The sequence below is a fragment of the Pipra filicauda genome, unplaced genomic scaffold (assembly GCF_003945595.2).
Source record: "Pipra filicauda isolate LSUMZ 115617 unplaced genomic scaffold, ASM394559v2 scaffold3_size10097308_pilon, whole genome shotgun sequence".
NCBI classification, from domain to species: domain Eukaryota; kingdom Metazoa; phylum Chordata; class Aves; order Passeriformes; family Pipridae; genus Pipra; species Pipra filicauda.
In genome coordinates this window covers 8405622-8419847 of record NW_024104532.1, presented here as the reverse complement: position 1 = coordinate 8419847, position 14226 = coordinate 8405622, and the positions used below count along the sequence as shown (strand labels likewise).

The 14226-nt window shown below is 42.1% G+C and overlaps 1 protein-coding gene across 3 annotated transcripts in view; it reads left to right on the top strand.

The window, feature by feature from the left end:
* Positions 1 to 14226, top strand: part of SLIT3 (slit guidance ligand 3) — a 479094-nt gene that overhangs the window by 418933 nt on the left and 45935 nt on the right. For all 3 annotated transcript variants that reach the window (XM_027722165.2, XM_027722164.2, XM_039385199.1), the window contains 2 exons: positions 4698 to 4795; positions 10614 to 10753. In XM_027722165.2, the coding sequence (XP_027577966.2) occupies positions 4698 to 4795; positions 10614 to 10753 (238 nt within the window). The remainder of the gene's footprint in view (positions 1 to 4697; positions 4796 to 10613; positions 10754 to 14226) is intronic.

Sequence of the window (14226 nt, the reverse complement as noted above, 5' to 3'; positions counted from 1 at the left end):
GTGTGCAGTGCAGGATCTTTGTAGCTGGTAATTTTGTCTGTTTACCCTAAAAGCTTTAGCTTTATTTAGACCCTGATAATTAAGTTGTTTATGAAAACTTCCTAGTTCTTAATTTAAAGTCTCTATCAACTATATTTGTCTTCATCTAGTATTTTTACCAAACACATGAACGCTCCCATCTGTTCTCCACATATACCATCTAAATAAAATTTATTATGAACACATTGTATGCTGTTAACAACTCGAATAAACTTTGGTATTTCTTTTGTATAGCTCATTTTTCCAGCGTGCTGGGAAACACTGTAGTCATTGAACAGGGCTGTAATTAGCTGGAAAGAGGTCTCCCTATTCACAAACCATTGAAGTTGGACAGACTTCTGCCTGTCTGCAGGTGTCTTCCTCGCTGCCTGGATCACGTTTCTCCTGCAGTCAGCAGTGAATGTTTTATACACCAGGAGGTTTCAACCTTCTGCCTGTGGTGAGCTCTGTGCTGCCTCTTAACTGTGCCCACTGCTGTTAGAAACGGGTGAAGGATCACGTTAAGATGGACAGAGTTCAAATCTCTGCCATGTGAACGTGGATGAAGCTCTCAGTCTCCACAGGCAATACTAATTAATGAAAATTAATTTTAAAAATATCATTGCAGTAGTTGATACGGTGTCAAAGCAAATGAGTGCTTTTTTTAAACTGCATTATCCCTTATTCATCCTGCTGAGGTCTTTATTAGTTTTTTGCTACTTGTTCTTGGGTGTTTTACTGATCATGGTGTAATGTTCCCAGTACTGGATACTTGTAAAGCCTGGAATTTGGCACAGCAGTGCTGAGGAACAGCTTGTAGATACACGAATGCCCAGTAAGGGTAATTTCAAACAAAGAACTGACACTTTATGGTGGATAGTTCTGTTTTCATTCACTGAAATATGGAGCTGGAAAAAGTCTGGACCAGCTGAGGTACTTCAGCTTTAAAAAAACAGCTGGATTCTGAACATATATGTCTTCTAATAAGTTGCAGAGATTTCCTGTTTCAACGCCTAAACTGTTTCTCTTCCACAGAAAATGAGAAAAAAATATATAGAAGTGTTTTGGATCTGATACCTTCCTATCACACTAGACAAAAATTTATTGCATCCTAAAAAAGCTCTAGAAGTAAAATATTGCACACAGAGGGACCTTCATCCTCTTTCTCTGAATTGCTGAGACATTCCTATCTTCTTGCCTGTCCTTGAAACAAAGTCTGCACCCCTTTTTCTGATTCAGACTTCATGAAGGGGCTCTTTAGTCTTGAAGCAAATGGACAATATTCTCCTTTGTAACAATAGTTATTTCCAAGTAATGTAATTCAAAGAGTATTTCCCAACTCACAGATAAATTAATTTTAGTGATGCTTGACAGCAGTTCCATTTTTCCAGTAAGAACAGTCTTACTGTAAATTGAGACTAGAGAATTGCATTATTCATTTGAAAGATGTTTCTAGAATGTCTTTAGGCTCTTCTGGGTAGGGACAGTCTCGTATAGAAATAAAATGGCCTTGCTTTGCTGTAGATTTATTAGTACCACTATTTTCTGCAGCTTCTCTCCTTTCAGAATTCTTTGTTTTCATAGCCTTCTGTGTTTGGGAAGTTGTACTTGTTTTGTGGGATCACAATGTGCTGTTGATAAAGTCAACTCAGAGAAGATAATCCTTGGAGAAGGATTAAGTGTTGTTTGCCCATTTATTACAATGAGTAAACTGAGTCAGAGAGTCTCTAATTTTCCTAAAGCCACATAGCAACTTAGTGTTGCAATTAAGTTTGGCTCAGCAGCAGATACTGATGGGTTTTCCTGCTGCCTGAGGCCCAAGAAGCCGATAATTCAGCCATGTTCAGTACAGGAATGAGAGCTGAGTCTGTCATGCAAAATTTCATGTGCCAGTGTGAGAGACTTGCTCTCATTTTAACATTTATCTTTATTAAATTTTTACAAGAATATTCAAATTAATCTATGGAATTAGAGTAGAACTGATGGGACTGTTTTACATGGTGTTCAACTGTGACAAAAACTTTCAGAAAAAAACAAATGCTTTGCTTCTTGCTATACTTGGCTGCAAAGGGATTAATATTTTAGTGATACAGGGATGAAGAATTCATATGAAACAGAAGTAACTGATGTCTGAGACAGGGACATGGGAAAAATGTAATAACCAGCATCTTCCAGCTACACTCCAATAAGGTGGTAAAGAGCCAGGATTCACAAGACAGATGGACAAAAGAGGGGCAGTGTTGGAGAAAGGTGGGAGCAGAGCAGTGTTGGTGCTGCATGGCTCTCATCCACACAGCGCTGCGGGGCCACATGGCGCCGAAATAAAACCCGCAGGAGCTTCCCTCGGCGCCTTCCCAGTTCTTCCCTGAGACATTTGGGGACTCAGGATTTCAAATGGAGAAGGACAGGCTGTTTGGCAAAGGCAGCATGGATGAAGCAGAAAGCCTTTGTGCCAGGGCTTGGGTGAGGTCCTCACGTGCTGCCTGCACCGCTGTGCTGGGCATGAACTCACAGCCCGGCAGGGGGGTGGCCAGGTCTTTCTGTTGTTCTTTGGAAACGCTTCTCTTTTGATTCAGCTATGGAAAAAGGCTGTCCCTCTTTCCTTGTGTTGGCAGGAATTTTTAAAATGCAAAGCTGCTTCTCCTCGCTCTGGGGAATGCTGGAGACAGAGCCTCAGGAAATACAGCGTTGTTAACAAAGCTCCTCTGTGGTGTTGGATGAAAGTATAATATAACATGTAAAGTGTAATATGTATAGTGCTGAATCCGTGGGCTGAGGCCAACAGTGTGAGGTTCAATAAGGTGAAGTGCTGACTCCTGCACTTGGGTCACAACAACCCCCTGCAGCGCTACAGGCTGGGAAAAGAGTGGCTGGAAAGATGCCTGGGGGGAAAAGACCTGGGGGTCCTGGTCAGCAGTAGCTGAACATGAGCCAGGGAGTGCCCAAGTGGGCAAGAAGGCCAATGGCACCTGGCCTGTATCAGGAGTAATGTGGCCAGCAGGACCAGGGCAGTGATGACTGTCCCTCTTCCCTGGGCACTGCTGAGGCCGCACAAATCCTGGGATCAGTTCTGGGCCCCTCACTACAGGGAGGGCACTGAGGTGCTAGAGCATGTCCTGAGAAGGGCAGCGTTGCTGGGGAGGGTCTGGAGAGTCAGGGATATGAGGAGCAGCTGAGGGAGCTGGGGGGGCTCAGCCTGGAGAAAAGGAGGCTCAGGGGGGACCTTCTTGCTCCCTGAAACTCCCTGACAGGAGCAGGGGGTCGGGCTCTGCTCCCAGGGAACAAGGGACAGGACAAGGGGAAATGGCCTCAAGTTGTGCCAGGGGAGGTTCAGGTTTGGCATCAGGAAGAATTTCTTCACTGAAAGGGTGGTCAGGCACTGGAAGGGGCTGCCCAGGGAGGTGGTGGAGTGCCCATCCCTGGAGGTGTCCAAGGAATGACTGGACGTGGCACTCAGTGCTCTGGGCTGGCTGGCAAGGCAGTGATCAGTCAAAGGTTGGGCTCGATAATCTCAGAGGTCTTTTCCAGCCTAAATGATTCTGACTATAATGTTCAATACTACTAATACACAAATATTGCAACTCTACACATTGATGTCACAGGCTGGGATCTGCCTGCTTTGTTTAGCAACTTAGAAATCATTGCTACTCCTCTTAAGTACAAGGTATAGAATGATTATAAACCAAGACAAAAAAACCCAACAGTCTGGGTTGAACTAATATATTTCCCAAGATATTTTTCTCACCTTGACTGCAGTCATCTACCAGCTTTCCAGCAGATGAGCTGGCAGAGGGCTGCTGCTAACAGGATCTTTGGTAGGAAGAGTAGAGCCATCTCTTTAACTTCTTGTGATTGCAGAGATCTCTTAAGTATTGAGACTTTCAGGTGGCTTTACTCCACCCTACTCTGTGAATAACTGAAAAGCAAGACCAAAATTTTCGATGTATTTGCCCATTTTACAAAGAGCATGTTCTAATCATCAGAATACAATGATCAGAGACATGTGTCTGTGCCTTGAAGGGCCAATAAAAGTAACAGAGGAGGTTGCTCAAGCTGGTGAGGCTCAGCTGGAGCTGATGTATGTTTTAAGGCAACCTTTAAGAGGGGAACTGATTCAATGATGATATCTCAAACAGGATTCGGTGTGCTCTGTGCAGAAATTCAAACTCAGCTCCCATGACATAAAGGAACTTTCCCCTGTGGGTTCTGACAACTCTCAGTAATGAGCACAGTGTGTTGTTGCAGTGTTTAACTGAGCACTTGGTAAATGCAGCTGATGAGTGCTGGCTCCACATGGGCTTGTGCTGTGTGTGGCCTCCTGCTTACCTTTGGTTGTGATTCTTTCTTTTCATTGTAACTAACATTGAAGTGTGTTAGAGTAATGGTGAAACCAGCTGTTTCCTTAAAACAGCCTAATGAAAGAGTTCATTGAAATCTTGAAACCGAAACGATGCCAAGATACCCACCAGTCCCCCTGGTCAGAACACTTACCCTGCCCCAATTCTCCCTGAAGTGATGAATATATCTGATCATCAATAAAGAACATTAGGTGATGTGATGGGTCTGAAGACCACAGACCTCCTGTAAGTGGTGCCACGAGCAGAGTGAGGGAGCAAGAGACATTGATTCAGATGGCATGACTCCTACTAACCTTGTTTCTTTTGAATTTTCCCAAATAGGGTCGAGACTGCAGTGTGCCCATTAATTCTTGCATTCAAAACCCATGTCAGAATGGAGGGACCTGCCACCTCACCGAGGCAAATAAAGATGGATTCAGGTAGTAGCACAAATTTCATTTAAAATGAGATGACAAAATTAAATGTGTTTCTACTTTGCATTACTGAGCTGTAAATGGCTACTTCGTAGAAACTGCTGCATGTGACACTTATATTTGTATTACAGAATAATTAATCTGGTTTCATTGGTGTGACATATCATTTCCTGTGAAACCTCCTTATTTCTTTATAATGGAATATACACTTAAGAGCTGTTTTGAGCAGTCTCCCTGATCTGCATTGTCTTATCTGTATCCTAATTTTCCTTGGGGCATTTCAATCCCACATCTAGCTGTTTTTGTATTTGTAAAGTGAGCATCTGTTGCTTGACAACCTGATGCAAAATGTTTTCATAACTGAAGAATCTTGTAGACAAACGGGCTTTAAAGAAACAATTAAAAAACATGGGGAGATTGCCACATCTTGAATGTTGTGCCTGCAGGAGAACCACCTCTGCAGCTGAATATTGCAGATTTTAGTTTGCCTGGTTAAGACAGTTGTAACATAGGTGGGGATACCCCAAGAGAAGTGCAGAAATTTTCACGAGGTAGCTGGGAGATCTGTGCTGCTACAGGCACTATTTCACAACTGAAAACATACAAGTTTGAGTCTTTGGTCGCTGGTTGTCATGAAAGTTGATAGAGAATTTCTTTTTAAAGAAGAGCTGCTGAAATTTTCATAGATTTGGTCCTCAGCATTTATGGTGTTTCTTGCAAAACAAGAAGCAGAAAATGGAAGAAATGCCCCAAAGCTCCTCTGTCTCTGTGTGTGGTTGTGCTGCTTGACAGACTCCAGAGATTTTGGTGAAACCACTGCTCTGATCTGATGTACCTCCTCTTGGTTCAATTTTAGCAGGTCCAGCAGTTTTTGGAGTAAAAGTTCAGGTTTAGTTTCTGCTTGAGAGAAATAAAGGTCTGGTGGTCTTCAGTTCCAATTCCTTTTCTAGTCACCCTCATGTAATAATGTTTAGATAGCTTTTATCAGCTTTTGCCAAAGCAAAATTGTACCATATTAGCATATCTGGGTTTTGTCACTCAGTACTCATTTTTCAAAAATACAGCTGATACTAAAAATGCAATAGTAAAACATTTTAAAATATCCATAATACGAGAATGAAAGGCTCCAGTTTATATTTTGGATTGGGTTTTTCTTCAGCATTTTTATTTTGTCCCGTGGTAGAAAATAAAAAGGTTTGAATGACCTGAAATAAAAGCCACTTCTGAATTTTTCTCATGAAGAATTATACAATTTCAGAGGCTTTGCCTCAGTTCCAAATGAGCATTGTTTTTGAGATCCTTTATAAAACTGCAGGGGTGGTTTTGTTGCTTAACAGCGTTCAAGGCTTTTTAGGGAAGGTTTCTGCTTTTATAGTTATTTATATAGCTTCAGTTGGTCTAATAAAAGACACATAAAACCATATCTCATCAAAATCTTGCTGCATAAAATTGAATGTTCAGCATAGCTCTATTTTCTCCTTGTTTTTAATTCAGTCAGTCTATAGCCACTGTGGGTCTGGAGCACTGTGGAGCTTTGGCTGTGGGGAAATGTGGTGCGGGGATGGAACAGTCGGGTGACAGGGAAGAAAAAGAAACATTTTGAGATTGGATTTGGTTGGTTGGGTTGGGGTTTTTTGGTGGGAAATCTCTCCAGTGGATGGCAGCAGTCAGAGTTACATGCACATAAATTGTGTTCATCAAGATGGGAAAGCATTGCCTTAGATTATAGGCTGTGAGGAAGCGGATGTCAAAAACATTTTCATGAGAGGCCTCCTTGGATTTTTTTTGTTGTGTGGCCTGTAAAAGAAATTATATCTTCTGTATATTCTCTTCCCTAGGGAAATATATTCATACACAAGCCCTGCTGCCAAACTTGTCAAATCTTTACTCTTGTAAAAAGGAAACTTAAGCCAAAGCTTTCTCCCTGTGAAATGCCAAGCAGTTTAACTCTCAAGTTCCTGTAGCCTTAGACAAAAAAGCCACCATTTTAAATAATGCTGAGGTGGTGATGTTCCCCCAAAGACAGGAAACTCTTAGTTTTGGCTGAGATTCCAGCCCGACTCGCCCCGCTGTGCCTGGTCCCCACAAGGGCTCACAGCAGCAGGGGATTGAGGCGCTCAGGTTTGCTGGAACAGCAGATCCTGGAGGGACAGCAAAGGGCAAAGGTTCAGCTGGAGTTATTCCATCTTCTTTTACCCTTGTGCTTGTTCAATCCTGAGTAATTTCAAATTCTCTTTCTTCGAGTAGGCGTGAACTCTGCGCTAAGGGACAGATAAGTGACACCGTGTGGCTCAGAGCACTGGAGACATCAAGCTCTTCCTCCCTTTGAATTGTTCTAATCTAATCTATGTCTTCCCTGACAAAAAAGTTGCCAAAAAAGAGTCACTTACTGAGACTGATAAAAAAGATGGTCAGTCAGACATGCCCCGGTGGTTTAGCATTCCTGGGAGTGAGGCTTTGGCAGGAGGCAGAGCTGTCAGCTCTGCTTCACTTTTAGCCACAGGCAGCAGCTGATCTCCGATAACCTGTGGTGCTGGGAAACAACTGCTCTGGGTTATTTTAACTTTTCTCCACATAAAACTACCCTCCGTTTCCCAGATCAGGGTTGTTTTTTTTTTTTTAGCTTTTTCCACAAACTTAAAGTTCCCTCATAAATGTAAAATCCTGGAACTGATTAACTGCCTAGTGTTAATTCTGCCTAGTTCAAGGAAAAACATTGCACTTCCAGACTCGCAGGCTACTCCTTTGGGATACAGACATAAAAAGCTTCTTTACCAAGAAATTGTAATAGTCCTGAAAGAATTTACTATCTCTGTTTAAAAGCTGATTTTTTTGAAACTTGATACTCTGTATGTATATATATTAATATAAACAGATGTTAAATGATTTCATTAGAGTTTATTTAAAAAAATCAAATATAGCAAACTTACAAAATTGCCAGCCTAAAAAAAAACTTACAGAATACTTCAGCTGCAAAAGTTTACCCCAAAAATGTTGTCATTGTCATTAAGTTTTGTGTTCCCTTGCACCTTCATGAGGATAGTGGGATTTTATTTTGGGCTTTTTAGGGGGAGGGGAAAACACACCGGTCCCTAAACAGGAGGAACGGGGAATCTGAACCTTTACGTGATCACAGCATCTTAGAAAACAGTTCTTTCCTGCATGGCTCCATTATTTCCAAGGTCCACATGAAATGCTGTCTCACAGGGATTCACTGTTGAGTCACTACAAAGTTTTCGTCATTGACCCTGGAATTCATTTTCTCTCTCGGTCAGCTGGAACCCAAGTTTGATGACCTTCCAGTCACTCAGCAGACTTCATTTTTCTTCTAAGCTTTTTCTGGGAGAATACATACAAGCAGTCCCAAACTGCAGCTCTTTCAACATGTGGTTCAGTCCGAGTCCCAAGTGGTGTGTTTTATCTTTTAATTTCAGGCCTCGTATCTGGCACATTTGAATGCAAATCAAAATAAAGAATCACACGTAAGCAGTAATGTAAAGACTCCCTATAATACACAAGGACCAGTAGCCAAATGCCATCAATTATTCTGACATTTCCCTGAGTATGGAATGTGTCCTAATATTGAGCAATTGTATATTAACAATCCCATATGAATTGTTACTAATGGTAACTCCACTGAGTTGAACCATTACTGTGATAGTATTTAATAATGTCATTTTTAATTGCATACATCCAAGCTGTCCCAATCCTTTTGTGGAAGGAGAATGGTGTTGTATTCATACAAAAATCACCAGCACAAAGCCACTCTTGTTGCTTTTCTTTAAATGGAGAGAAAAATTTCTGCTCCCAAACGGAGACCTTGTCTTCCAATTTGCAGCCTGGAGCATATTTTTATGGTTGAGTTATAAACCCCTGAAAATGGGGTTTTGTAATCAAAAAGGGAGACGTGATGAATGTCTCACTGTATTTAATTAGATGTTTTTAACCCCCTCCCTGACATTTGCCACAAAAGATGGTATGCCAGCTCTTCTTTCTTATCTGCCTCCTGTGATTCTCTGGACCATTGCAGGGTCAGCAAGAGGACATGTTTTATTAGCAATAATGAGCTCGAGACAGGAAAAGAAAATATTCCTTATTGATTTATTGTGTCCTAACTTGGATTTATTTGAGCAGTTTGGTTTTGGTTATTCATGGTGAAGGTTTTCTAACTCTCACGACCTGTGGATGGTCCCTGCAGAGCTGAATGAAGGTGACTGTGCCTGGTATCCCTACTCCCTACCTGTCTGGGAGACCTTACTGTTGTGGTGGCTCAAGACACATTCCCTTCCCACTTTTTTTCCCCTCTTTGTTGTTCCCTTCTGAGGTGGCACATCATGAAGAATCTAACCTAATCCTCAGGGTCCAGCCTAGGGCTGCTGAGGGTGGATGGAAAACTCCGTGCCATCCCTCCCACGGGAGTCCCTGTGCTCTGCTCCGTCGGTGGCAGGCAGGAGGAAGGGAAGGCAGTGTCACACTCAGAGCAGCCAGCCCAAAAGCCATGCAGCTTTCTTCACAGATTCTGAAGATCTGTTTCTCCAGGGCATTCCCCATCCCAACCCCGTGACACCTCCATAAAGCAGGTTAACCACCTCATGTCCACTTTGTCCATCTGAGCTGAAAAAGGTCCCCTGCAGCTGTGCCTGCATTAGCAATTCTCCTGGTTTCTAAAAGCAGTGGATGGCCATTATTGTGACTGCTGTGGTGCTTTCTGGTTTTCATCCTCATCCATCAGCAGTGCTTTACATTTGTTCAGTTCCTTTTCTGCCATCAGAGCTTGCATGGGAGAGGAAATGAACAGCTGAGTGAATGTGTAGTTTGGACTGGGACTCAAAACAACCCTTTCTGTGACTAGTGAGTGAACAGCAATGCTGGCACTTCAAAACTGACACTTCAAATACCATTGCTGGCTTCTTATAAGCCACTGAAATGACCAGAGCACTTAAAACATGTTTTTAGACTCTCTTTTTGGAAACTCTGGTGTCAACCTCTTCATCACTTACAGACAGTTTAAAATATAAAGCTTCTGTTTGTAACCATAGCTTCTAGATCTAGAGAGGAAAGGAAATGGAGATTGAAAAAAGTGTCAGGTCATTCTTCAACCATTTAGTTTGTTACACTCCTTCTAGGGACCATACATCAATTATTCTTCACTGATGTCCACATCCTCACAGAACCATTACCAGCTCTGCCATGGTCTGTATTTTAGTTGAATTATCTGGGCATCATCAGCCCTTCTGCAAACAGATGTTGGAGGAGCTGCAGAAGTACTGAAACCTGACTGCACTTGTAAAAGCAATCATTCCCAAGCATTTCTTGTTTGGACAAGTGACAGCGTGGTAATGAGAAGAAAATGCTCCTGTCTGTAAACTCAATTCAAGTTGGTCTTTGAAGAGAGTGAACTACCTAAAAGCTGCCAAGCTGCCCTGAGATTGTGCAGTCCTCAGTAGGAAAGTGTCCACATTCCCACAAAACCATTAACAGAGAAGCCAAGGATTTGAATATTGTGATGAGTGTTTACTCCCCTGCCCTGGAGTTGCTTACTTCAGTTCAGAGCAAAAGTTATCATTGAAGAAGGCAAAGGGAGCATGGAAGAGCCTGGCTCCTGCTGATGCTTTTTATGTCTCATGTAAATGATTTCATGACCCCATGAACCATCAGACTGCATCCTTCACCAAACACATAGGGTTAAAGTGCCCTGAACCTCACAGCAGCAGCGAATTTGGCTCCAACAACTCACTTCTATATGTTTTCATTTCAGTTTTATGCCTCAAATATCCTTCAGATCCATGCTAACATTTATTAATTTTTTTTTCTTTCTCCAAAGCTGCTCTTGTCTCCTTGGGTATGAGGGGGAGAGGTGTGAAATAAACCCAGATGACTGTGAGGATAATGACTGCGAGAATAACTCTACGTGTGTGGATGGGATCAACAACTATGTTTGTCTCTGCCCTCCTAATTACACAGGTAAGAAAGGGCCACAACAAAAGAGCAAGAATCCATGAGAAGTGCCTGATGGGAAGGGTCCAAATGCATGTTTATTTTGTGTATGAGCCTATAATTAACCGAAAATCTAGTCCCATTTTAAGGCAACCTGGATTTCTTCCTGGAGAAATGTTAGTTCTATTAATATTGCAATAAGTGTGCTCACAAATATGGCTGCTTTTCTGATGCCTCATTTGTAAAATACATTTAAAAATAGTGTTTAAGGTGTTAGATAAATCTGTACCTCAGCATACAAACTCTCTAAATGTATTTCAGAAATATTCCCAGCTCTGAGCTGAATCTGATATACACCTGTTCTGGAAAATCTTGGCTTTTAGGGCATGGCCTTCCCCTGAGGTCTCAGAGGTCTGCATTTATTTAAAAAGAAAAAAAAGAGCCTGACAATGTGCTGCTTAAATTCATTATGTCCATTCCACCAGTGGAGAAGCAAAGGCTGTGTGAGAAGCTGTGGGCTCTGCTGTGGACTTCAGTGTGCACCCCTGGCAGGTGACAGAGTCCTCTGCCGAGCTCATGGCCACAGAGGTTGGTGACTGAGTTAGAAATGGGTTTAGTTTTTCCAGCGTCCATCCTGCATTTCAGATAAATTCCTTCCCAAACCCTTCTGTGAGAGCAGAAACCCTCTTAACTGGGATCTAAAAATGCTTTTTCTCAAGTCGTTCTGGAACAGACTAATTCACATGGTGTTAGCCCAGCCTTCCTGGCTCAGCGTGGAGGGGTGAGGAAACACCTGCAACAGTTCCTACTTCCAGCCTTTGAAATGGGTTTATTACCTTCAGAGCATGGGGAAGGAATGAAGGGCTTCTTGTACACTGGAATATATTACATGTCAGGGGATTTAATGAGGATCAAGCTTGAGTGGCTGAGTAAAGCAGGAGGAAAGCTTCTAGAATTTCCAAACTCTTAAAATACTTTTTGTGGCTGATACAAAGGAGGCCCAAGTAAATCTTCAGCTGAGAAAAGCCTTATGACTTGAATGCACGTTTATTGGAGCTCTAAAATTATATTTCTGCCAAAAACTAAAAAACTTAAGCTTAGCAAAGAGTTTTGCTTGTAGTATGTTGAGCCCACTGTGCTTATTTGTGCACTATTTTTGTCAGCTACTCTTGGGTGGTTTCAAAGAGGACTCAATACAAAGAGGCAGAGTCTTTACATTTACAAGGGGAAATATATTTGCCCAGCCAAGAAAACACATCTCTAGTAAGGAACTGAATCCAGTATACATGCAAATGTGCTTTCCTTTCTGCAGGATTATTGCAGAATTTTATTTTTTTTTTCAGATAAAAAAAGGTAGGAAAGAAGTAGATTGGGATATTTTCTCAGATGACCATCTGGATAAGGGCCAGAGAACTCGTGTGATACTTCAGAATCAGTTTTGAAATATTTTTGATCATCTTCCAGTGGTTTTTTTGGGTTGTTTTTTTTTTTTCCCACCTGAATTTTGTCTGTGCTGTGGCTCTGCTTATTAGCAGGAGCTTGTGACATACCAGGCCCATCTTGCCATATGGGATCACACACAACTGTTTATGCCACACAATAAGCATTTGCACACATAAGCACCTGCTAACAGTGCAGGCAGTAAGTTTGACTAAGACTGAAACAAAATGAATTTTTGAAGAAAAGACAGAAATACTCCTGGAAAATGTAATGTGAATCATAAGTGAAAAAGGTTGCAAAAATAGGGGTGTTGCTTAAAACAGAATCCGAAGGGTTCCAATAGTTCGTGTTGCTTAAAATAGGAAGAGTTTAGTGAACTGTGATACAAGAATTGCCTTCACCTGCTTTCCCTCCATTTTGGAGGGGGATATTTCATTTTCAACCTGATCAGTCAGCTGGAAGGACTGACTGCAGTGCAGCTGCCTGGGCTGAAACACCCCTCAGAGCCACACCTGGCCTTGGAGCACAAAGGGAGGGAGCAGCATGAAATGGCTGGAAGAACTGAAGCCGTCAGCCAAACACGAGTACATACGAGCCAAGCAAACCTGAGCTGTGGTTTTGAGGGTCCTCTAAGAGTTGAATCCAAACATGAGAGGTTGGAAATCGTGGAGTTGCTCAGTTGACTGAGCAGCAGCTGAGGAGATGCCATGGAAGCACAGAGGCAAGTCATGGAGACATACTTGGGAAGGGTTTGTGTGCCTGACCTGGAAAGAGAGGGATCTGTTGACCAAAGAGTTTGACTGAAGTCTGCTGTGACATCCAGGGCATCTCTGTGTATGTTCTCTTTAGGTAAAACTTTTTATACTGAAGGAATATCATTATCTATTTAAAAAAAAAAAAAAAGTAGGTGCAGGTGACTTCAGTACTGCACAGGAATGCTAGGAATAGAAAAGCTTTGTATGGATTTGATCTCTATTCGAATGAACAAAGAATGGATGGCAGAGAGTACTGTCCAGGGAAGCAGCTTTCCTGTGAAGTAGCCTGGGGACAATGAGCTCTTGATGTGGGACTTTGCCTAAAAGGGCACAGACATCCTTAGGCAGGGTGTATCCAGTAGGACAGAAAATATAGGTAATATCCCTTTGTCTTGTGCCCAAATATTATACTTAGTTCTGTTGTTAACGAGTAGGTAGACAGAGCAAGCTTTTTTTTTCTCACCAACACTTGTATGGAGAACAGAAATTTCTTTAAAAGGGTCACTGACTGGGCTTTGTGGCTGAACAAATCCAGACCATACATTTTTATCAATTTTTATCAATGTAATTATGCAAGAGTTGTTGGTTCTGGGTACAGATGGGATTTCTCAGCAGGTGCTGAAGTTACACCCCACGTTAATTCAAGAGTGGTGTGTTTTACACTGGAGCATTTCTGTCCTGATCCTCTGGGGATGTTTGCAGTAACGTGCAGGCTGTTGGTTAGAGGTGCCCAGCTCAGTTCGTGCAGATTCCTGCTTTGTTCAGCTGGAGAGGCAGGCAGGCTCTGGCAGCACTGCCAGGCAGGTACCCTGAACCCCTCATCACTCCTGTGGGCTTGGATGCCACAATTCTGGTAAGACTCCAGTGATGTTTCAGTAAATGCTGCATGTGTGGAACAAATGTGTGTTGTAATAGGACAAATAGTCTGACTACAGGGAGGAGGAAGATCCAAGAGCGTGTGTGTATGTGTGTTGTTCTGTAAGAAATAGTTCGGGTCCCCCTTGGTTTAGTTGAGTAATGGTTAAATCACAATAGTAAATCTTATGTTCCTAAATGAAATGCAAATTAAAAATGTGCGTGTTGAAAATTTTGACTGTTGACAGAGTCGCAGTATCCAGGCTTTGGTTTTTTCCATACCTTAGTATTTTCCTGCTCCATGTTCTGTCTGTCTAGTTTTACTCATTATAGCCTTTTTAGGAAACAGTATCCCAAATTATGATGCATGAATTTTGCTTTCACTGGTTGGAATAATGAAGGCCAAAAATCTTTCTTCAATTAATAACATTTTGCAGTGTTTTCCTTTAA